This window comes from Podarcis bocagei, assembly GCF_964188305.1.
Source record: "Podarcis bocagei genome assembly, chromosome: 7".
In the NCBI taxonomy this organism is placed as follows: Eukaryota; Metazoa; Chordata; class Lepidosauria; order Squamata; family Lacertidae; genus Podarcis; species Podarcis bocagei.
Window position 1 is genome coordinate 51,734,478 of NC_138132.1, and position 24,941 is coordinate 51,759,418.

Genomic DNA, 24,941 nt, shown 5'->3' on the forward strand with positions numbered 1-24,941 from the left:
CCTAGTGCCGAAGACTGGCACATGTATTTGAGCCAATCCAACAGTTGTAACATCACAGACTAAGGGACCCTTGGTGCTCGTGTGCTGCTTACAGGCACCATTGGAGCATTCCTGTGAGAACAGGATGCTGGACTAGAGGAGACCCCCTTTGGCCCCATGTAGGTGCTGCCGGGCTCTGCAAGTGTCCTTCACTTTTGCATGCAAGTCAAGTCACCTTCTGCGCAAGGCCTTGCACCAATGGAGGCTGTGCTGCCATTCAGCTGCCAGCAATCAAGCGGAAGAAAAGGGCAGAGCAGCTGTTTCTGGACATAAAATGATGATCGGTGCCAGGAGAGAATCTGAGGGGTGGGGTGAAGGGAGAAATCCAGAGAGCCCAGCTTAAGAAATCAAAGGTAGAGCTTTCCCCTGACTATAAGCCATAGGCGGGGCACTTCTGTCATCTGCTCCTGCTAAGAGAAATATCGTTTTAAGGCAATAAAAATGCCACCCTCAGCAGGTTTTAGCCAGAAGTAAATTACTTATAATAACCTTTGAAGTGCTGGAGGGATGCTGGTGGGGGTGGGAGTAGGGGACTGGTTGCCGCAGCTGGATATATCTGTCAGGAGTGTGGACTCCCCCCCCCCCCCGTAAGGCCTGTAAACAGCTTGGGTTTCTCAAAGGTACTTTTGCTTGGTCCTTCCTACTATTCTCACCTGGGCAGGATGGAAAGGCCCTAAACGCTGAAAATATTATGGTATTCCCCCCTCATAAGTAATTCAAAACACAAATAATAGTAAATTATAAAATAATTCCCCCCCCCCAAAAAAAAATGACACAAATGATACATGTATGCTGAAATGTGCATGCATATAGTTCATGTGCAGCACCTGACAGAATCTGATTTCCTGGCATTATTTCCGCCTATGTTAGTAGGACACCCCACTCCTGGTTTAGCTGGGGATAAGTAATAAAATAGAACAGAAAAATAGGGAAAGAATGTGGAGTATAAGGAAGTCTTAGAAAGTTCAGATTTTTCCTGTGATGCTTAAAAACCCCCCAAACCAATTGTCAGATTATTTCAAAAAATTCTCATTTGCTGGTGCCCTGAGCTTGTGCTTTTTCTGCCTCTTGGTAACACAGTTCCCTGGTTCTCACCCAGGATGGGGCCAGTGCTAACCCTAATAGGCAGTAAGTGACAGGGGACTCTGTCCATTTCCTGACATGGCCAACTCTTCCCTCGAAGCACCCTGCTGATTCCTGGAATCAACTCATTCCAATCTCAAGCAAAGTTTCAGTCTTGGACATGAGTTTGATATGTTTTTGCTTACATTCTGCTATCAGGGAGAAGCAGCCTTAGTCCTTGGGTTTTGTCACCAAATATTGTAAACGTTTAAATATTTGAACATTGTAATATGAGACTGCAGAGCTGCTGAATCTCACGAGGCTTTTCTCTCTTGCAGGTCCCATGTGGAATCCTGAGATGAACCCCCAACAGGCCTCATACGCAAGTCCTGCCCCATAGCCAGGATGGAACTGGGAGCTGTCCGAGAGGTTGAGGTGCCTCACAGCTGCTGGAGAAGAAGGGATGATGGTTGCCATGGAGGGCTCCCGTGCTGAGGGGCTGAAGGAAACCAGTTCCTTTTAGGCCTGGTCCTTAATACCATGATGGGAGAGACACAGCATGCTTATGCCACCAACGATACTGAGCCCAGCGCCCAAGACAAAGATACTGGCTTTGAGCAATTTGGCAAGAAAGACGTGGGCGAATTTGATGGTCAGCTCCAGGAAAGCTCAGAGTCATGTCTCCACACTGGGACTGAGAATGGGTCCAGCTTCACTGGTGTCAAGGACAAGGAGCCACACAATCAAAGGGAAGCTGTGATCCGGCCTCAGCAAGCAGGCAAGATAGACTTCAAGTCCCTCCACAACAGGTCCAAGTTCCTTAGCGATGGCCCTTGGGGTTCTGTCAAAGGAAGCCCCCAGTCTCCCCCTGGAAAGAGCAGAGCGAGGGATAAGAACAAGCGGTCCGGAAAAGGAGAGCGTGGCCACCAGCAGCTCTATAGACTTACTATCAGCAATGCCAGACCAAACCCCACCATTGGTATTGCTTATCCCCAGCAGAAGGTCACCCCACCCAAGAAGGTCGAAGTGGGCCGGGGACCCATCTCGGGGAGCTACAGGTTCCACGTCCCCAGCATCCCTGAGAGAGAGGTAGAACTGCAGCAGGAAGACCTCAGTTTTGCACGGTGTTTTCCTGAGGCCCCCTCAAGCCATATCTCCAGCAACTTTACCTCCCCGACACCAACCGTGCGCCCAGCCCATGGTGCAAAGCTTCAGCTGCCAGCCGGTGTTCCTCATGAAAACTCTGGCACCAACGGGCAGCTGCATTATGTGGAGTTCCAGGGTAATGGGAATAGCTCGTGGCCTTTGCCAGAGAAAAGCCTCCCAGGTGCTAACAATGGACTCTCTGCCCCCAAAGCTTGCCCCTTGTTTCCCGAGAGCAGCAAACCTAGCGCACACTGTGTGGGGCCCTTGTCGTTCCAGTACCCCTTCCAGACTTTGCACAGCTCTGCTGCGGACCCTTTCCAAGGCGACATTCATGCTCAAGATTACATCGATGTGTCGCTGGCTGCCAGTCAGGCTTCTCATGGTGCTTTTGCCTTCCATCCTTCCTCCAGGGAATGGAAAGAGGAAGCTCTCGCCGGTGGCTCCTATGACCATGTTGGCCCGGAGGGCAGGATGTACGGGTTGGCTCCCCAACAAGCTCCCTTCCTCCCGTCACAGACTCAAGGGCATTTGCCTTGCTACAAAGGAAGGAATGAACATTCCACTGACCACAATGGTGCTATTTCTCCTTCTGGTGCTATCGACCAAACTTCAAGCACTTTCCAAGAAAACCAAGGCGTTTTCCCACCCAGTTTACACGTCTCTAGTTTGCCAAAGCCGACCGGGAAGAGGCAGTCCTTGTTGACAGACAACGTAGCTAGTCAAAGGATACTGGATCCCGGTGGTGCTCTGAGAAGGAACATGCCACAGGTCTCTCTACCCCAAGTGCACTTTCAGAACAAGCCTTATGGTGACCCCACGGCCAGTGCTGCCAGCCTGGGCTCAGTGCCTTTCGAGAAGAGCCTTCCCACTCCTGTGCAGGCCCAACCCCGGCTCTTGCAGTCTTGGGAGGGAGGCAAGAAGGCTTACCCTCCCGTGGAACAAAGCTCAACCGTGTACCCAAGCCCTGCTGGGAACCAGCTCTCGTTTGGGTGCCACCCAGGGGCAGAACAGAGGCAGCACATAAAGAAGGCCTGGCAGCAGCTGCGCCTCACCTCCGCAATGCCCGGCCAAGACCGAATTGAGCTGTCAAGGAAGCTGGCCAGCCAGAAGCCACCTTTCCCCCTTGGGGCATCAGACTGGGACAGCAGCAGCAAGGTTCAGAAGAATTCCACTCCCAGCTATCCAAGTAAAGCCCTGCTGTCTGGGGAGGGGGTCGTCAGGCAGCAGCATGATCCGGGATCAAAGAACTGCACTCCGGCCAACGCTTTTGGCTTTGACGGGGCAAAGGACACAGAACTTCCTGGCATGTGTGTTTCCAGGGGCAAGCCCCTCTTCTTCAGCGTGAGCCAAGCACTGCCGCTAACTTCCTCTCGTCTCTCTTCCAACCCAGCTTTGGTGTTGCCACCATCGGCCTTGACTGTCTCCCCATCCGATTCTCCCCTCCCATCGCCTGCCCCCCACCCGGCCAGCAGCGGCAGCACCTGCTCATCCCTCTCGCCCACGTCAAGCAGCCCAAACAGCCACAGTTTTGAAGATGGCGCTGTGCTGACCACGTCGCCCTTCTTTCACCACCAGTGCCACCCAAAGGATGCCAGTGAGCCTTTCCATGCCTCCGACTCACTGAGCTCCACCGCAATCCACTACCAGGCAGCAGACCCTCTCAAGGGCTTTCATCTCTCCCAAGGTGCCTCAAAGGATGAACTCCTCTACAGAGGCGTCCCTGTGGACAGCCACGTCCACAAGCCAGAAGCAGGTGCCTCCAAAGGGTGTCTGGAGGGCTTTGAGGCTGAGCTGCCTCCACCGCCTTATTCCTCACATCACTTCCTGGCAAGCACACTGAGCAGCACCAGCCTCGACCAGCTGGATGTCTTCCTGACCTGCAAGCAATGTGACCAGAACTTCAGCACTCTCTCCTCTTTCCTGGACCACCGTCAGTTCTGCAGTTCTCACGCAGCTCTCCAGGGCCCATCAAAAGGCTCTTCCCGGGGGGCGGAGATCCGGAGGCAACACCTGGTGCCTCCCGAGTCCACAAAGCATCCGCAAGCTGGCCTGGGCCTCCTGCTGCCTCCTGTTGATTTTGCAGATGGAGAGAGCAAAGGGGAATCCAAGGAGGACCCTCTGAAGGCGAGTCAACTTAACGGCCTTGCCCCAAACCCCATGCCGCTTAGCGCTTCTGACTTGGAGATAGACGACGCCAAGCTCGACAGTTTGATCACGGAAGCTCTGAACGGACTTGGGTACCAGTCAGATAACCCTGAGATTGACAGCAGCTTCATCGATGTGTTTGCTGATGAAGAATTGGCCTCTGTGAAGGTCCCCAATGGTGGGACCACTTACAAAGCAAAAGAGAGCGTTGCTTCGGGGAAGAAAACGAAGCAGCACCCAGGGATGGAGGAGAATGTGAAAATGTTGAGCTGCTATGATGATCATCCCGGCATGGACTTGACAAAAAGGAAACCACCCGAGAAGCAAAATGGGCATAAAGAGAGAGTGGCGAGCTGGTTTCCAGACCAGGGAGAGGAAAGGCTCGAAACACAGAGCAGCAGGGAGTCTGCTCAGAACAAGGCTAGTGACCTGGCAATGTATGGTGAGGCCAATGTTGATGCAAATGCCAAAACGAAGGTCAGAAGGAAAAACTGCAGGAGCCCCTTTATGCCTCTAAGGCAGGAGGCCAAAACCATGTCAGAGCTGAAGCAGACCAAGAGCCTGAACCGCCCTCCTTCTCCAGGGAACAGCCTGCTCTCTGCGAAGGATGCCAAGAAGCGCAAGCTGCGGAGCGGCACCTGGAGCAAGGAGCTCATCCACAAGATTGTCCAGCAGAAGAACAAGCTGCACAAGCTGCACAGCAAGGGTGGCAAAGCCGTGCCACTCTCCTTGCTTGCTGAGCGGATGCTCCCCGAAGCCAAGGACAGCAAGTTTGGCGAGTACGAATACATCTCAGAATCGGACGACGAGCGCGTGGAATACGCCAAGCAGCACTGCAGGAGGAAGGCGGGGCAGCGGTTCAACGGGAGGCTGAGGAGCAGCCTCAGTCGGAGGCGCCAAGGGAGAGCAGGGAGGGAGAAGGACAAGGAGCCAGCGTGGAGGTACGGTCAGAGGAGGGGCAGAGAGGAGCCCGAAAGGGCTGCCAGCAAAGAGCCCGGAAGTAAAAACGAATGCACGGGCAGAGTGTGGCGCAGGTGCAGCCGCTCTTCCACCAGCAGCTGCCAGAGCACCAGCCTGTCCAGTGAGACGAGCAACAGTCCTCAAAGCACCGAGAGGGCCGATTCTGACACTGAGAAGGAAAGTGAAGAGAGGAAGAGGTTGCTGCATGCCACACCACATCCACGAGAGCAGCCGGACATTCCTGAGAAAGAAGTGGTAGGAGGAAGAAGCCAAAGAATGACATCTGAGTTGTCCAGAGAGCAAGGCAGCGTCAACTCACCCCCAGTTCAGACAGCAGGTTTCCAGGTGCATCAAAGCCCCAGCATGTCCCCAATCCCTTGCACAAATGGAGATGAAGGTTTGCTCCGGGCCAAGGGGAAGAGCTATCACAGCAGTGGCCTTCTTAACCAGAACCCCACTGGGCTCTTTGGCACTGAGGATGCAGAACAATCCCACGGGGGATCAAGGCACAATGATGATAAGCCCCTGGCTGCACCGAAAGATGCTGAGCAGTGTTCACTGGAAAGGAATCAGTGCTGGCCCCAGTTTGCTACCTACAATGGAGAGGCCTTGAAATACCACCTGGATGAGCTCAGTGGCCCATCCTCTGATGGCAGCCATGACATCCCCAGTGACAAGAGCAACAGCTATGAACAAGTAGACCTCAAGTGTTCAAAGAAACCATTGATTGTGGCTCCAATCAGCTGTTTCCGAGACAATCCCATGGGCATAGGGATAGCCAGGAAAGGAGCTGCTGCGCTCGTTGATGCTGCTGGTGCATTCTATGACTGCAAAGGGTTATCTAACAGCTTTGAGTCATCGGGCCTTTTCTCGGATGCTGCAGGTGTGGAACCATCACACAGCAGCAATGTGTTCCTGTGCCAGGGGGGCATTGACCTCAGCTCATTCAAACAGAAGCACCCTGAGATCACGCCCTACGAAGGTGATAATCATGAACAAAGCAAAGTCCCCTCACCTCTTAGCTTTGATTCTTCATCGGTATTCGGGGAGCTGCCTGTGGCCGAGTTTGACGCCACCTTATATGATGGTGTGGTATCAAGCAAGGACAATTACGTGGCCTTTGAGTGTACTGGCCATCATCAGCTCAGCAAAACCACCCCCTTTGACCAGCAGTATTCGCCATTCCCACAAGAGAAAGACTGGAATCTGATGGAGGGGACATCCCCAGTTTTGCCAGAAGACATTGCCCAGTTTCACAGCCTCCCTGTTGAAAAAACAGTCGCTAAAAGGTACCCTGGCGAGATCAACCAAATCCCTTTACCCGAAAGGATGGCAGATTACAGTATGGCTTTCATGAGCACTATCTCAGATGACGAGCTCGAGATCAAAAGGTTAGTCACTGAGTTGGAAAGCCAGCTGCAAGCAAACAAGCTGAACATGGAAGTATCCAATGAACACCAAGCCCCCAGACAACCTACCAGCACAGATAAGAAGGAAGCCACCCACCAGTTTTCACTCTTAACCCTCGACCAGGAAAGCAATGGGAAAGGGCTGTTCCTAACAGAAGCCGAGTTTGAGAAAGCAAGCCTCCTTTCTACAAAAGCCTGTGTCTGTGAAAACTCAGGGAATGAGAAAAGTCTCCTTGCAACTTTAGATAGCAAGTACAGAAGCCACAGGGACCCTTGGCCATGTCCGGTGCCATTCAGCCCAATACACTCCACCATGCACACACCATCTGCCACTGATCTGATTTTGGGAGGTCCTTTTAACTCCAAAGAGGACCAAGACAAGCTTCATGACAACCTGAAGGGTATTGAAATCTCCGAGGAAGATGACTTCAGTGAAATGCAGGCTGCACCTGCCAGAATCATGGCAGATCCATGCTCTTCAGGCATCTCTGACGATTTGCGAGTTCCAAGCTACACAGAGCATTTGATACAAAGCCCTGATCCATTGTTCCCTAAAACTCTGGAGGCAGCTGAGCTAAATGTGCATGAGCCTTTGCCTCTGAGAGGGGAGGCGTTTGCAGAACTGCCACCAAAGGAAAAAACTTTTGATGGTGCTGCTGAGTTGGAAACATACGGGCAGCAAGTTCTGTGTTTGAAGCCAGATTTTGGACTACAAGATGTTGGTGGTCCAGAACTTGATGGCAACTTGCCCTCTAGTGCCCAAAGCATCAAGGACCCAGAAATGCTGGAGAGCATCACACTCTTCCCAAGGGATGAGGATGGATCTGCCCTTCTGGATAAGTCCCGACAGACTGTTTGCCACTCTCCAGCCCTACACAATAAAGCTGGAGATGGGAAAATGCTGGTTTTTGACACATTGCCATTTTCAAAGGAGATGAATGGGGAGGTAGAAGATGTGTCCACTCCCCAAGAGAAGGCAGGCAACCCATTGCAGCAGCTGCAGTTGTTTGTGGCCAGGACGGCCAAAAGCAACGAGGAGGACTTGCTGATGCCATGCTTCCCAGCCCTGCAGCCCACCTGCCACTTGCCTGCAAGTGTTGACATTCAGTCTGAACAGGAAGAGGCATCTATGGGCCCTGTTGCAAGTGAGGAGGTGGCTGAAAGCCCCACAGTGAAGGAAAGGAAGAGGTCCCTGGCAGACGAATCTGAGAACAGGACCAAGACATCTGATTCAACTGAACTATTTTTTGAACCAGGCAAACAGGCAGAATATCTTGGTGAAAGGGCTCCCTGCACAACAGAGCAATCAGCCCTTCAGAGCCCTGAAAGACACAATCCCAATGGAGAGGAGAAGGAGCAGCAGCACCACCTAAAAGATGACTGTTTTGAGGTGGTGGGTGACATTAAACTGTGTGCAGGTGGCATTTCCCCAGAGCACAGACATCTCTCACCACTCAGCGGCTCAATGGTGACCTCATTGCTAAGGGAAGAGAGAACGCAAGGTTGTCAAGGTACAGGAGAGGTGGTAGAAGATCAGCAGAATGCAACCCTGGCATTTAGGAGCCACAGAAAATCCCCCTTAAGCTCTGGATCATTTGAAAATGAAACACCAGGCTGTGCTTTGCCAGCCACGCTCAAGGGACTTGTGGCTCACTGCACACCTTGGGGCGAAACCTGCTGTGAGGATCAAGTGTTGTGTGCTACAGAAGTCCACCAGATGGAAAGGAGTGGTGATCAGGTGGGACAGTTGCAATGTCATGTGACTTTGGCTCCCAGCAACTCACCTGAAAATCAACATCAGGATGATTACTCCTTGCACGGGAGAGGTTTCTGCTTGGGAACCAGCCCAGTTTCAGAAGAAGGCCAGAACTTGGAGGCGCAAGCCAGCCACTGTGCAGAAGCTTTGTCGCTGGAAGTCAGCTTGGCTAGTCAGAAAGAAGTGCTGAAAAGTGACACAGGCAGCGTAACACTCTCTGACTTTGGAGTACCACCATCTGAAGAGAGTCCGACTGCTGCTGGGGAGCAGCAGATTCCCCTTGTGTGCAGGTGCTCCTCTAGTGCTGAGAAGACTGTTGTTGGGAATCCCATGCAGGATTATTCGGAGCACCAAGAATGGACAGAAGCACCACAATTTCTACCCAGCATGCTCCCTTGTGGTGCCACCTCTCCTTTGCTGTCAGATATGATCAATAGTAGTCAACAGCACATTGAAGAAGGTGCCACCAGCACCTTGGCAGAACCTGAAAAGGTTGTCTGTACACCGCCTGCCTCTTCCCTGTGCTCTGGCGACCTGGCAGCTCCTCCTGTAGAGATACAAATACCCTTGAAATTACAAGCCAACAGCTGCACATCTCCCAGCCTGCTACCTTCTAAAAATAATGATATTCCCGAAGAACTATCCAAGCATCCAGGTCATGAAGACAGTGGCATGTGCTCTGTGACGGATGTGATTACCTGTTCTCAGTCAGCATCCTTGCAAAACATCATGCTTGACCAGCCTGCATCAGAGACAGATTCTGCTCAGCTTACAAATACAAAGACGAATCAAAACAGGGAGTTAATGTCAAAGCCTCAGGGGCCAAAGGAGGCTCAGATTTGCCTCCAGAAAGACAGCAAAGATCACACTCAACCAGAGATCCTTAATGATCAAGAGATGGCCACTGCTGACCTTGCAGGAACAGCTAATGCCAGTGAGGTTCACCTTAGTGCTGGCCAATTTCCAGAGACCACAGAGACTGGGATCAAGAAGGCTTCACAAGACATGGACAGCACAGGCGACAGTTTGAAGAATGAAGGCTCTGAGAGTGTGAAAGGGTACATTAGCTACGCAGAACAAGAGGAGGGCAATGATGAAAGTCTGAAAGATGATTTCAAGACCAAGCAAGCAAAAGAAAAGAAGGAGAAAGGACTGCAAGTCACCTGTGATATTTGCACAGTTCGTTTTAGAACCAAAACTGGGTTGATGAGGCACAAAACTGTGAAACATCAGGATAAAAAGGAGACCACTCCGTTACCAGGCCTGGACTGTGCTCCACTGGAAAAGGCATTCACGGCAAGCAAGCAACTCTCCCGGAGAAACAGCAGGGCTTCCATCAAAGAGAGAGCAGGCAGCTCACACCTGTCAAAAGCGGGTGTTAGCCAACCATTTCCCAAATCCTGCAGGAGCCAAAGGAAAGAGCCCAGTCCAGAGATCCAAGAAGTTGTTAGTAAGGTGCTCAGTGACCTAAGTGTGATTTCATTTGATGTAACCCAGGAACTCCAAAGTACAGATGTTCCAAATGAAGACATGAAAACGACGTCGCTAAGGACAGAGGCAGAGAGATTGGGCAAATCAGCACCTGGCTCTAAACCAGGGCCAGACACAGGAGGGAAAGACAAAGAGGCTGGTGCTGGTGGGTTGGGCAGTTTTGCCAGGAAGAAATTGAAGGAAAAGGCAAGAAAAGCCAAAGTATTTCCCAATGAAACCATCAAATCTTCTCATCTAGAGAGTGAGATCCCTGAGCTTCGCTCCACAATGATTCCCTGCACTGTCAACCTCCTTCTGACCACTGTCTCTAAAGAACTGGAGAGCAGCACTCCATCACCTGGCCTCCAAGAACAGGCAAGGGCACAGTCACCATTGCCACTTCACCCTCCAATAGTCAAGGACTTGGAAGAAGTTGGTGAAAAGACATCATCAGCCCAAGAGATGGCTGGGCAAGAGCTTCTTCAGGATGTAGGGAGCTGTAATGAGCAATTGGTGGATCCAGGGTTGAAAGGACACTTGCCAGAGAAGTGGATGAGCAGGTACCCAAAACAAGTTGAGGAAAGGTTGAGCAATGTCTGTGAAGAACCAGGTGAGGATATCAGCATGGAAAAACCAGAGTCATCAGAAGAGAATCCACCCAAAGAGATTTGCTGTAGAAATCAAAAGAGGCCATCAATGTATACACCAAGTCCCAACAGCCTCCAGCAGTCCTGCCATGCTGGAGCAGTTGAAGAGGACTTCCCTGAAATCATATCAGAAAAAGCTTCCAGTGGTGTCCCTTATCCCACAGAGTCCAAGCCTTTGAGGATGGAAGAGCTTCAGATGAGGAATGAATCTCAGGGGGATGAGGGGGGTGCCATGGGTCCAGACCTGCAGAGTTTGTTTGATGATGACTCCACGTTTTCACAACTTTTCCCCAGGAATGACCGGTTTGCCCATCGGAAGTGCAGGCGGGTATATGGAAAGCGGACCAAGAAGCCCAAACCTGTCATAGAAGTGAACCCCAGGCCAGAAGGCATGGCGGGTCTCTTTACAACCAGGATGGCTTCAGATCTAGGAGAAACCAGCTCTTTCTGTGTCACCAGGGAGGACCCTTGTGAGTACGACACCATCTCCATTGATGACGCTCTGACTCTCAACATGTGTCATGGCAGCAAAGCAATAGCAAGTGATGTCAATTCCGGATCTACCAAAAAAGTTCTGCAGCCAGACGATGCCAGGCAGAGGGAGGACATTACTGATTTGAAGAGCGATGACACAATAAGGAGTCAAACAGAGGATCTTCCAAGCTTGAGTAGTTGGGGTAGTCTTGAGAAGAAGACGGAAGGCATTTCTGTTGACAGAACATTGCTCAGCTCATCCATGGAACTGACAAATGGCCAATCATCAATGGCTCCCAGTCCAGAACCTCCTGACCTGGAAGAAGAATCCTATGACACTAGGATGAATGAAAATCCTGGCTTGTCTGAGTTTCATACAATTGATATGGATATGTTGAACACAAAGTTTGAGATGAGAGATGTATGCTTCTACAGCATTGGGGAAGATCATCTCAGCCACACTGATGATGAATGCACCTCACGGTTCAAGCCACCGTCACCAGCCCAGCAAGGCAGACCCATCAAAAATAAGCTAGGAGAAGGAAAGCAGGGGAAAACCCGTAGCGACTTGAATCTCAAGGCTAAAGACAAGCAATACAAGTGCAAGGTGTGTTTCCAGTGGTTCCTCACTTTAGGGGAGCTGGACTTCCACAAGCTCACTCACAACCCTTCTCCTCCACCAACATGCTACATGTGTGTCCAGAGGAAGTTCAGCTCCCGGGAGCAGCTAAGGGACCATTTGAAGGAGAAGCATGCCAAGAACAAAGCCGGCTTGTGGGCCTGTGGGATGTGCCTGAAGGAAATATCTGACGTCTGGATGTACAATGAGCACTTACGAGAGCATGCCACTCAGTTTGCCCGGAAAGGCCAGGCTCAGAAATCTGTCCTGGGTGGGTTGCCCAGCTGCTTCAGTGATGATGATGATGCTGTCACGCATTTCCTGAACTCTATCATATGCCGGAAACCCAACAAATCAGTCAAGCATCCTGAGCCTGGCAGCAAAGCACCTGCTTGCAAAGAGAGCAAAAGTCCCAAGGAGCCCCAAGGAGGACAAGAAGTGGCTGTCAACAGGGACACCTTGGAGGTCCCACTAAGAACCAAGCCAACTGTTGCTTCTCCCAAAGCAACAGCCCCATCTCCCGACCCTGCCCCTAAAGCCGAAGGGGCTCCAAAGTTGGCTCCCATGCACCCAGAATGCAAAGATCCCTCTCGAGATTGCCATCACTGTGGAAAGCAGTTCCCCAAGCCCTTCAAGCTCCAGCGCCACCTGGTGGTGCACAGCTTGCAGAAGATCTACTTGTGCCACAAATGCCCAATGTTTTACCAGGAAACCAAAGAGCTTCGGAACCACCTCAGCCAAGAGCATGGAACGGCTGAGGAAGCAGACATCAAGCACACCACGCTCTATGCCTGTGAGCTCTGTGCGGATGTCATGCATGTCATCAAGAAGTCTTTCATCTGCAGCACCTGCAACTACACCTTCTCCAAAAAGGAGCAGTATGACCGGCACATGGAGAAGCACCTGGTGGGGAGCAGCAAGACCTTCCGATTCCGAGGAGTGATGCGGCCAGGAGTCTTGGCCAAGGATGGGGATAAGAAAGTAAAAGAGGAAGGACACCTGCGGGAAGACATACCAGCAGCCAAAAAGAAAAAGATGGTCCATCGCAACACCTTGCTTGCACCAGGCTTACCTGTGCAGGCAGATTGCACCTGTGTCCCCCAACTAGGGAGTGAACCTCTGCTGTCTCCAAATGAGCCTCTATCCACAGCAGCCAATGTGGCCACAACACCTCGACCCCAGACCTCCGTAAAAACAGAAGACCTGGTGGGCCGCTACTCCAGTCTCCTGGGTGAAATTGCAAAAACCCAATGTGATGGTCTGCCTCCACCTCTACCAGTTTTGCCCCAGGATGAATCAGGTGGCCCAGAACTCAAGCCCACCACTGCACTTTCTGCAAGACAGCTGGTGAAAGGCGACTCCCTCGGCGACACTCCACCTCCTTCCATAGACTCTCCTGATGCAGTTAGTATTGATCTGGCCAGCTTAACACATAAGCAAACAGCACCACCAACACAAAAGCTGCCTCCAATTCATCTCTCTGAGAAGCACAGCAAGGAGGCAGTGGCCCCAGAAAAAGTCACCTCTAATGGCAAAAGTGAACATGCCATGGGAACCTGGGACAGCCCACATTTCCAAGAAGAACCCGTGAGCAAGAGGCCTGACCTTTCTGCTGCAAATATGGGGGCAACAGAATGCAGGGGGGCTCCCAAAACAGAGTGGAGCGGCAATCCTGATCTAAGTGATACAGCTCCTCAGGAAAGTGCCACCAAGATGCACTTACCTGAAGCGACCTTCCACATGCTCCTGCTGAAGGACAAGACCTCCTCACTTGCCCTCAACCGGTCTGCCAAAGAGATGCCTTCAAAGAAGGTCACAGGTGGGCAGACCTATGCCGAGAACGACCCCAGTGTCCATTGCTCCCTGGGCAGTGCAGAAGAGGCTCAGAAGCCACCACCCTTAAAAGACAAGGCCCTCCCAGAGATGGGTGCTGCTTATTCCAGAGACAACGGCACCAGTGTTGGCATCAAAGAGATGGGAAGCAACCCCGTCAAACCTGTGAGCGGCCACCTCCGGAGCGAGGTAGGGAGTGCCCAGGCAAAGCACAGCCACCCTGACCTGAGCAAATGCCCAGAGAGACCCATCGCTAATGGGCTGACCAAGCTTCATCCCAAAAAGCGGAAAGAACACAAATCCGCTCACAAAGGAAGCTCAGCCTCCCGCGAGAACATTGAGGGGGATGGCAACAAGAAGAAAAAAGCCCGGACGCCGGATGCTGGGAGGAGCGACGCCGCTGGAGGGTTCAAAAGGGCTGATTGGCCCAACAGTGATGCTTTTGCTCTTTCCCCCCGGAGGAGGGACCCTCACTGCAACAAACTGAGCCCTACGCTCAAGGTGTCCATGGCTGGCGGCCAGCTCAAAAAGATGGTGCTTGACCAATGCTTTCAGAAGAAGGCAGAGATCCGCCATGCCAATGGAGACCTGAAACGCAAGAAGGACCTTTTGGCCGGCAAGGCCTTCCACCACCCCCTTTTAGCCAAAGACCCCTCTGCCTCCCTGCCAGGCTCTTTGAGCCGGCACAGAGCTGTCCAAGGTGCTAAGCTGCCCGACTCTCACAATTACAGGACAGCTGAATCCCAGAACAATCTCCTAAGCCAACTGTTTGGGCAGAAATTAAGTAGCTTTAAAATTCCTTTAAGAAGAGATACTTCTGAGTAATTTATGAAAGTGACTTATGGTGATCCTTCGCTGCTTTCATTGGGGTTTGCAGGGGGGAGAGAGAAATTATCAAAGCATTAAATTCGTTTGTGTAGCGTGATTTCTCTGTCTAGCTTAAATGAACTTGCACTGCAGCCTCTGAAATAGTTTTGCTTTGTGTCTTGCTAATCTACTTTAATTCACCTGATTTATCATGCAAATGCTAGAACTTTGATGTTGCTGATGATGTTCATGAACTAAAACTGTAATCGCTTTGGGCAGAGTGAAGCGTCAAGAGGAAATGCTTTATTGGAGAAGTGCTGAGGTTATAAGGATACTTGCAAATCCCAGCCCCTTTTCAGACTGTGTCTCTGTTATCTTTGTACAAAGTACTTGAAGAGATGAACTTCATTCCAGAGACGTCTTATTCATAAGGTGCAGCACACTGTAGAAAGCATTTTTTTCCTCCTCCCAAAGATTTTGCACAAATAATCCCGAACGATTTCATTTAATTGGGAGCCAGCCTAAGAAATAACAATTTTAAAAAATTAAATTAAGAAGGAAGCAGGCCACAGTTTTGACAGACAGACATTTCCAAGAATGTGGCATTAAGAACTGCCATGCAGCATTTGGAAAGTTACTGCCTTTATTAGACCACTGTAGATGTTGCTAAAAGAGGGTTATATTTTTTATTTTTGCAAAGAGAAATGTACACGCCTTCCCCTCTAACCTAGCTAAACTGCACCTTGAAGATTTGTGACATAGTTTTTTATTATTGTTTTTAATTATTAATATTTTCCAGTGAGAAAACTGCCAACTTACATCTTCCCCACTCCCCTGCAGTACTGTGTCTCAAGGACCTGTAAGGTATCATTTTTATATTAAAAACAAACCAACAAACTCTTACTGTATTGAGGTAGTTGCTAGACTTGGTATGGGCTTTACACTATGCAGTTAAACTGGTGCTATTTTTATTTTCATAATGTGAATACAGACAGGAACACACACACACACACACACACACACGAGTCAAGGAAGAGGGAGAAACTTGTGAAAGAAGTAAACAGTTGCCTGTCTAAACCTAACACGGAGAGTGCAGGATGGTGTTCTGACAATGCTCCTCCTGCGACGCTAATACTCTGCAGTGTATGCAGCAAAGGTTACATCTTGAGGCTTGAATCTCAGGTGCAAAAGGCGACTTGGAGGATAATCAGCTGTTAATAGGGACCTCCATGTTTGAGAAAGAGGAGGAGACAGTGCACTGAAGGGGTTAAGGGGGCACGCTCTCAGAGTACTTTGCGTGTGTCTTGCAAACTATATGTGTTTCATTTTTTTAAAAGGAATTAAATGGCTTTATCCTGTTAATATGTACCTTTACAGTTCTTTGTGTAAAAAAAAAAAAAAGTAGGTTAATTAAACGTCAGGTGCAATGCATTATGTTAAAAGTTTTTATTTTGATATTTGTCAGAGAACAGAGAAAAGTACAGAAGATGCCATTTTTTAAATAATAAAAAAGATGTTGTAAAGGTGCTATTTGAGCGCCTCTGCCTCTTTTAATATTGTTGAATAAAGTATGAGATGAACATAATGCTGTGGTACTGTAAAACGGGGCCCGGATTTATCTTCTCAAATATAGTCCAATATTTTCACAGAAGCTTACCGGTCTGTGTGGCGTTTTTCAGACAGTCTGCCTTCTATTCATTTCTTGTCCTTTGGGGATGCAGTGAGCATGGGAAGGTGGTTGCCTGGTAGGCAGGACTGGACTACCATGTAACAACTGAAATTGCGTTACAGGGGGTTGGACTAGATGACCCCGTGGGGTCCCTTCCAACTCTACAGTTCTATGATTCTGTGAAACCATTCTGGGTTAGTGTTCTTCTGTTCATAGAATAGAATCATAGAATCATAGAATCATAGAATCATAGAATCATAGAATCATAGAATCATAGAGTTGGAAGAGACCACAAGGGCCATCGAGTCCAACCCCCTGCCAAGCAGGAAACACCATCAGAGCACTCCTGACATATGGTTGTCAAGCCTCTGCTTAAAGACCTCCAAAGACCAAGAGCAGCCAGCACATGACTGGGGGTGTTGTGATGCCATTGTCAAAAATATAAAAGGTTTTCAAATGACTTTCAGATGGTTAGCCAAGAGCAGATCTTCCATTTTCAGAGACAATGGAAAGTTGTGGTGCTAACATGTCTCTGAGCCCTAAGAGGAAGGGTAGCCTGGTACAATAACCAGCCCTCACTCCCACTTGCACTGCTAATGTTCTCCAGCATGCTTGGCCCACAGTTTATTTGTGCTTCTACAACATACCCCAGCATTTCTGAACACTGATTGTTTGGGCTTTGCTATGCGAGTCTGAATCCTTGACTGCTTGGCTCCCTGGTGGACATCACCCTGACTCCTGTTCCCTAACTCCACCCTTCACACATCTCTTCCTATCCCTGAAATGATGTACTTAAAATATCCCCAAATCTGCTTCCCAGCATCCCAAATGCAACACAAGAATCTGCCAATTAATCACATGTGCCCTAATTCTGTCCGTGAGCAGTCCCCTGTACAGAGAAGAGAGGAGCAGTTTTGGCTTCCCTTAGTGACTGTCCACTCCCCTGTATTCTCAAGGGGCTTTGTTGCATCGTGAGCCACCGTCTCAGCTTGTCAGGTTTAGCAACAGGAGCATTCTGTTGCATTAGTGGAATGCAGAAAGTAATAAAATAATAATAATAATAATAATAATAATAATAATAATAATAATAATAATAATAATAATAATAATACCAGCACTTGGTAGAGAAAAGCTTGACCAGGACTCTCCTGGTCAGTCTGCCTTTGTCCTCAAGATGACCTCTGTGTGAGTCTCCCTGAGTTCCAAAGGCACGGAGGCCGCCGCAAAGCGACGGGTATATTATATTCTTTAATTACTGTTGCAATCATAACATTTAAACACTGTCAACGAGAGATAGCTCATAACCGCAGGCTAGAATCCTGCCACTTGGGGCTTGTAACTCAAACTGCAGGATTAATTTGATTAATTGATAGAATTATTTTCCAAACCACTCTTTTGTTTATGGCGGCTTTAAATGCTCACCGCCCGCACCCTCCCTGAGTGTTGCGAAGGAGAGATAAAGCCAGCTGAAAATAATTAGTATGGCTTAATTTAGGCAGGGGGGGGGGGGCGTGAGGAAATAACCTCAAAAAGAATTTTGTCAGGAAATTTACAGCGGCGCATATTTTGCAAGCGGGTGCCGGGAGGAAATATGACGGGCTTGAAAATGGAACTCTGGCGCCGCGTCTCTGATATATTTCGCTGTGGATACAAAAGCATCAGGCAGAGGCATAGTTTGTACCTGCTTGTTCCAGATTTCTCCCTCCTCCAGATTAATAGCATTAAGTGCTTTTGAAAACAACAGGCTCCTGTGGAAGGGAGTCCTCCGGCAGGCTTAGAAACAGTCACTTCCAGGTGGCCAGTGACATTTGAAAGCAGCTGGGATCTCATGTTCCTTATCTTTTTTTTAAAAAAAAGAAAAAATATACTAGGAGAGTGGCAGCTCAAGCTGTCCTGTAAGCCACACCCAGCCAACGTTTTTTCTTCTCCAGACCGTTTGGGAGCACCAGCTGGGATTACTCAGCAACAAAGAGAAGGCACTCTGTGTGCGCTTTGGCGCACCCTCGGCTATTACTTCACATTTTCCCAAATGAAACAGGTTCTGGGGTTAAGCCCCGTCAAGTTAACCCTGCTATTGTCTTCATGTTGTGTTTGCAGGGCTCCAGCAGGAAACAGATGCTGGCCTAGATGAGTCCTTGCTCTGATCCAGCGTGGCTCATCTTTCAGTGGAGACTGGCCTCTTAGTCCTATCAGGGCCCTTCCCCACCAGCATCAGCCTGCAAGTCAGCCAGCCTACTTTCCTACCTTCTCGCTTTCAATGAGTCCAGGCGGTGGCACTCCCTGTCCTACCTCCCCATTCTTAGTCTCACTGTTGCCCTTGTAGAACTCAGCAAAGAGGAGAAGGGTGGAGACAAAGCCTCAATGAGTTGGCTCTGCCTGTCTTGGGCTCCCTGCCTTCTGCCCTACCAGTTGCCAAAACAGTTCTTATGAAGGGTGGCAGGGAAATCTCAGCACCTATGAGCAGAAAACACCCTAGAGAGCCCAGGAGAACCAGCCCATCTTTCATCTTATTGCTCTGTAGCTGTGCAGTTGAGAGACAACGTTCTGGCCCTTGTCACCAGCCGATGAACTCATGCTCAGGTTTCTTTCCCTGCCAAATCCTTTAATGCATAAAACCGAGTAATGGATAGGCAACGGTTAAGGGCACAGCAGGGGGGTTGCATGGCGAAGCAGGAGCCAAGATGTTCTTTATTTCATAAAATGTATACAGCTCTTGATTGGGTTGTTAAAAACAACAACCCTCAAAGCAGTTGACCAACAAGCTCTTCCTTTTGAAGAGTGGGGCAGACGTAGTGGTTAGAGTACCAGACTCTTACCTGGGAGACCACAGTTTCAACTCCCCTCTTAGCCATGAAGTTTACTTGGTGACACAGAGGGTAAATTACCTCACAGGCTTGCTGTGGGATTAAATGAGGTGGGGAACAGAACCATGGATGCCATATTGAGCTCCTTGGTGGGTAAAGGTGAGCTATAAATGCAATAAAATAATAACCAACAGGCATCTCTTCTCTGGGTCAGCAAGTGGACACTTCTGGGAGTGGGCTGGGCCTGTGAGGTTTGTTCACACTAGCACAGACATTTCTGTTTCCTTGGCGACAGGAGGTGCCAACTCAGTACCCTGCTTACTCTCAGGCACCTCCCATGGAAGAGGCTCCTTATCAACAGGAGTGATGGGGGAGCTGGCAGTAGCTGGGGCCTCCTATGAGGTGCCTGGCTAGAGGGGTCCAATGCCACAGGGTTGGGACACCTCTCTTGACACTTGAGCCTGCCTCTCTCTCCCCAGTTCCTGATGCTTGATCACTGGTCCCCTTCTCCAGCTCAGATATTTATTGGGCCCCATTTCACCTCCCTAAAACACTCTCCCAGGTCATTTACCTCCGCCTCTCTGATCTGCCCCCCTCCGCCTTCCTCATGATCTGCCCATCCCCTCCATGACATCTCCACAGGACCCATAACATATCACACAGGTCTGGAAGCATGGTCTGGGGTTTGTCTTTTGAAGACAGGTGGAGCTCATGGGGCAGGCAGGGGAAGAAACCCAGTGAGACTGTGCAAGATGGTCTTCACCAACCTGCTGCCCTCCAGAAGTTTTGAACTACAGGTCCCATCAGCCCCAGCCAGCATGGCTATATGGTGCTGGGGCTGGTGGGAGTTGCAGTTCAAAGCAACATCCTTGCCATTGTCTTCCCTTCTGTGAGGGCCTTGAGCATGTCTCAAAGGCCAGGGAGGTTGCCAACCACACCCCATCTCTTATAGGCCTCAGTAAGTCTGTAGTCTTTTTATTTGTATGCCACCTTTGGACCCCAAAAAGGCCCCGAGGCGGCTGACAAACAAAAAACAAATAAATGCAAATACTGTACAAAAATAATGCCAATGCAAACCATACAAGTAAGAAACATTCCCAACAAGGTCATGACATTTCCAAAGTAAAAACCCAATACAGCCATGTTCCTGCCAAAAGGACAAAGAGCACTCCCCATAAAAATGTTAATAGGACAAAAGTAAATACAGTACTTAAACAGCAGCTCTACCTCATAAAGATCCCAAGTGGGGTTGGGTGGAGCAATGCAGGTGGAAAAGGTTGTCCTTGATAGGTCCAGCACTCCCTCCCCCCCCCTCTAGTAATGGCTGCCAAGCAGCAGCTGCTCCTTATAAGGTCCAAGGCAGGTGGAAATATTTGTCCCTTGATGGTTCCAGCAGTCTCTTCCCTGTAGTCTTGGATCTGAACACCAATGGGCCACTCTGTCCTGATGCTTGAGGGTGGCACCCAGCCACCATAGGAGGTAAGTGCTTTTGGAACTTATTTATTACTTTAAACAGCTGTGGGGAGCCTGTGTTGCTGGACCCACCCCCAACTTCCCTCTCCCCCAGCCAGCATGGCCAGCTATTGGGGTTGATGGCTACTGCAGTCCAGCAACCACCCACTGGTTTAAAACCTATATGTTGCCCTTTGCCCTTAGCCACAGTTTGCATTCACTGTAATCTGTGGTTAACATTAGCTAAGGTTTAAAAACCAGCTAATGAGCGACCTTTAACCATAGCAAAGAAGCCATAGTTAAACTGCTGGGTTGTGTTCACACATACTGCTAAGTCATGATTTAGTAAGCCATAGTTTAATGAACCACCATTTAATGTTAAGTCTGAACTGTGCCCCCATGTGCCTTAGAACATGTCCAGTCATACAAGGGCTCCATTGGAGGCAGTAGAGCAAGGAGTTCCTGAATAAAAGTTTAAAAAGTCTCTCTTGGACTATCTATCACACTGATTTGGGAAGGCTGGGCATTGCCAGCCACTTCCACGGAAGCAGCACACAGGTTTACATGTAGGCCTCCATCCCTTACCCATGCTGCTGCTAATATAGTTTTTGGCTCCTTTGACATTGCTTTGGTATGGCAGACAAGATGATATTTCCAGACTGGGAGCTACTTAGCCTCCCTATTTTCTCTCTGTGTCATTTTTCTCCCCCTGGAAGATATTGATGATCCACGTCTTTTGCAGCTTGGCAGAAATCTGTTGGCGCATAATAAGGAGATTTGCAGGACCTCTGCCAGAGCAGGTGATCTGCCCAGATTGAGCTCTTGCCTGGGAAAAGAGGAAAGGAAAAGAAAGAGAGAGAGAAAGAAAAACCCCTGTCCATCAGTCAGACTCAGCTCCACAAAGCCCTCAAGTTTGCTGAGCCTTGCTTTATCACTGAGCATTTCGGGCGCTTTTGACACTTGGAAGATTGCAGGATGCCGCCGTAATTCCAACGAGGAAGGGAAAGCAGGATGGCTTTGAGCGGCTGCAGATTAACATGAGTTGCGCTGTGGGTGTGCAGTGGCCAGGGAGAGGAGAGGAGAGGGAGAAAGCGGGGAATAGGGCCAGGAAAGGAGAAATGGATGGGGATTATTTGGGGTGATGGGGGAGCCACAGTGCAATTTGTATAGCAACCAGTGCTCTGCATGCAATAAAAAGGGAGCTGGCCTGGAGCTGAGCCTGACTAAAGATACCCTATCCAGATGATACAGGAGGCCAGAGCCCAAGCTGAGACCTCAGTGGTCTGGATCTGGCCCCTTGGCTGCATGCCCAAAATACAGAGCCTCACAACTGCACCCTGGGTTGATCAGATTGTTTGGGTTACAAATTGTTCAGGCCACCTTTAGTGATTTCAAATTATTGCATAAATACCACTTCCTGCCCCCGTTCAAGCATTACACTATCTAATAATACTGGGCAATATCTAATGCTTGTCATACTTAGAGTAGACCCACTGAAATGGATGATTGTAACTAACTTGGGTGTATTGATTAAACTGAGTCTGCTCTGAGTGAAACTTCACTTGATACAATCTATTATTATTATTATTATTATTACTACTACTATAACTACCAGTAGTAGTACATTTGTAACATTCTCCACATGCATTATGTACAGTAGTTGTAATTCAAACAACAAGCCTGTAAAGTAAGCCAAGTTCATTATCCTCCTGTATTGCAGATGGGGGCACTGAGGCTGAGCGGGACTTGCTTGCCTAAAGCCAACTAGTGAGTAGTTCAGGCTGGATTTTTGAAGCAAAGACTTCCTGCATTCCTACCTTTTAGCCACTGCACCAAGAATGAGGAACCTGTGGTCCTCCATCAGCCCCAGGTAGCATGGCCAGGGGTGCCAGGAGTTGTAACCCAGCAAAGGAGAGTTCTGGGCTCTCTTTCTCTGCGCTGCAATTTCCCAGTGCACTAGCAGTTGTAATGCATGGATTTTCACCCCAAAAACCTCCAGCATGGAGAGAGAATGATGCCATTGCATCAGCCTTTTTCACACTGGTGTCCTCCAGAGGTTTGATACTGCACTTCCCAGAAGTGTTGCTTGCTGGGGATGATGGGAATTGTATTCCAAAGCCACCAGTTTGGGGCTTTTTTCAGCGAGAACTCAGTTCTGGCACCTCTCCAGTGGGTGCCATTGCCAGGTGGGCACCATAAGAGAACAAAGGAGGCATTCATGGAGATTTCCAGCACCTCTTTTTCTAGAATAAATAGTGCTGGAAGGCTGTATTAAATTATAGCTCTATCCTCTAGGCTCCTGTAGCTGTGCCATCTTCAGCTGAAACCTGTTGTATTGCAATACCTTCCTGGTGGTGGGGCCCCAGCTTTTTAGACTCTCCCTCCTCCACTGCTCTGAGATATGGCTGGCACCTACTTTTTTCAGTTTTTACATCAGCTGAAGACCTGGTACTTTGCCCCAAAGCTAGAACTTCCTGGTTTCCAGATCATTCACTTAGCTACTGTACCAATAATGGGGGTCCTGTGTCCCTCCTGGTGTTGCAGGGATGTAATTTGCCCAGACTTTTAGTGGATTCTGATGTCAGGTTAGCTAAAAGTATCTGCTCCACTTTTTAAACAACTGTTATTATGCATGTTAGATTTGTTTTAATTGCAACCCTCTTTGGAACTGCATTTGGAATGAAGAGCAGGTAAAAAATATGCTTTGATTGAAATATTAATTTAAATAAATGCAGTGCTATAAAGAGGCACCTTATACCAAGTCATGCAATTGCCTACTTGAATGAGCAGTGTGTCTCCATGGTCTTAGATAGAAAAGGGCCTTTTCGAGGGTGGCACCTTCCCAATAGCTCAGAGGTGGAGAATCTGCTTTACATGCAGAAGGTCCTAGGTTCAATCCCCAGCATCTCCAGGTAGGGCTGAGAGAGGCTCCCTTTCTGAAACCCTGGAAAACTGCTGCCAGCCAGTGTAGGTAATAATGAGTTAGATGGATCAATGGCAATGCATGTTTCCTATGTTCAATGGTGCAGGATCCACACATTCCCAAACATGGGCTTGCTGTGGTCTTATGTTGCATTTTAAAATGTATGGTACATGTACCTGGGATGCAGATGGCACTGTGGGTTAAACCACAGAGCCTAGGACTTGCCGATCAGAAGGTCAGCGGTTCGAATCCCCGCGACGGGGTGAGCTCCCGTTGCTCAGTCCCTGCTTCGAAAGCACGAAGTGCAAGTAGATAAATAGGTACCACTCTGGCGGGAAGGTAAACGGCGTTTTCATGCACTGCTCTGGTTCTCCAGAAGCGGCTTAGTCATGCTGGCCACATGACCTGGAAGCTGTATGCCGGCTCCCTCGGCCAATAAAGCGAGATGAGCGCCGCAACCCCAAAGTCGGTCATGAAAAATGGTCAGGGGTCCCTTTACCTTTACATGTGCCATATATTAAAAAGAAAAGTCATGTGGGAAGAGGCCCAGAACCGCCCTGTGATCAATGGATTTAATAAATAATAACAATAACTTTATTTCCCCAGAACTCTGCACATCATTGTCTTCAAACAGTGTAAGAGTCTCTGCCCCAAGAGCTTACAATCTGATTTTCCCCCACATAGGGGAATAATGATAGAAATGGGCAGAAGGGGGCAATGAGGGTAACCTGGGAGGGATCCGTAACTTTCAAGTGTTCAAATGAAATAATAAACAAATAGCCAGCCTCAAAGGCAGGTTCCTGAGAAATCACACATTGAGACCTAACCAGTAGGTGGCAGACTAAACTCCTTAACTCCTAACCATTCCCCATCCCATCCTTCCTTTTAAAAACAAGCAAACCCATAAAACCTTAATAAAAATTTATTGAAGGTGTTTCGCGGATCCTAAACTGCAGCCACACACCTCTGGGTTTCAGAGTCTGTGACTTCCAGAGTAAAGAGATTAACTTGAGAACCCCTCTTTGTAAAGTGAGCTGAATTTGGGCACCTTGTGCTATTTGTTTTATTTTGTATATTTACTTAGAAGATTTGGCCCTGCTCTAGGGGGCAGATGTGTGGGCTCTCTGGATTTCCTCCATTGACCAGTGTGCAGGTAAAGGCCCCCCCCCTCCAATTTTATGACAATAATTAATGAAGGAATAAATAACTATTTCCACATACATTATTTCAGTAGGCCTTACAGCAGCCTTGTAGTGTGTTAATTAATTAATTATTTTATGAGTCTGATTGCTGCACTCCAGTGCCTCAAAGTGATGTACACAGTAAAAATAAAATAGTCAAAGACATTATAACTGGATAAAGCCAGCAAAAAAACTACAACTAAAACACACATCTGACAATACATTTGAAAGGAACAAGTCCTACCTTCCCCACTTAACGGAGGGGTGGCTATATTATTCCATAGTTATTAGAACTGCCTTGTCGGGTAGGTTTTATTCTTCATCATCATCATCATTATCGTGTATTCATTATTACTTAGTGAACCTTTTGCATCCTTAAGTGATTTTCTGGCCAGACTCCCTATGTCATTAAAAAAAAAAATCTAATGAAACATCATCTAGTCCAGTGTTATTCAAGGCTGGGTCCCAGATGTTGTTGGACTATAACTCCCATCATCCCTGATCACTGGCTAAGTTAGTTAGGGAAGATGAGAGTTGGTAGTCCA

The 24,941-nt window shown here is 48.9% G+C and overlaps 1 protein-coding gene across 9 annotated transcripts in view; it reads left to right on the forward strand.

The window, feature by feature from the left end:
* Window positions 1-15,952, forward strand: part of ZNF469 (zinc finger protein 469) — a 278,243-nt gene extending 262,291 nt beyond the window's left edge. For all 9 annotated transcript variants that reach the window (XM_081202588.1, XM_081202586.1, XM_081202591.1 and 6 more), the window contains one exon: window positions 1,440-15,952. In XM_081202588.1, coding sequence (XP_081058714.1) covers window positions 1,642-14,385 — 12,744 coding nt within the window. In that variant the 5' untranslated portion in view covers window positions 1,440-1,641 and the 3' untranslated portion in view covers window positions 14,386-15,952. The remainder of the gene's footprint in view (window positions 1-1,439) is intronic.
* Window positions 15,953-24,941: the final 8,989 nt, after the last annotated feature.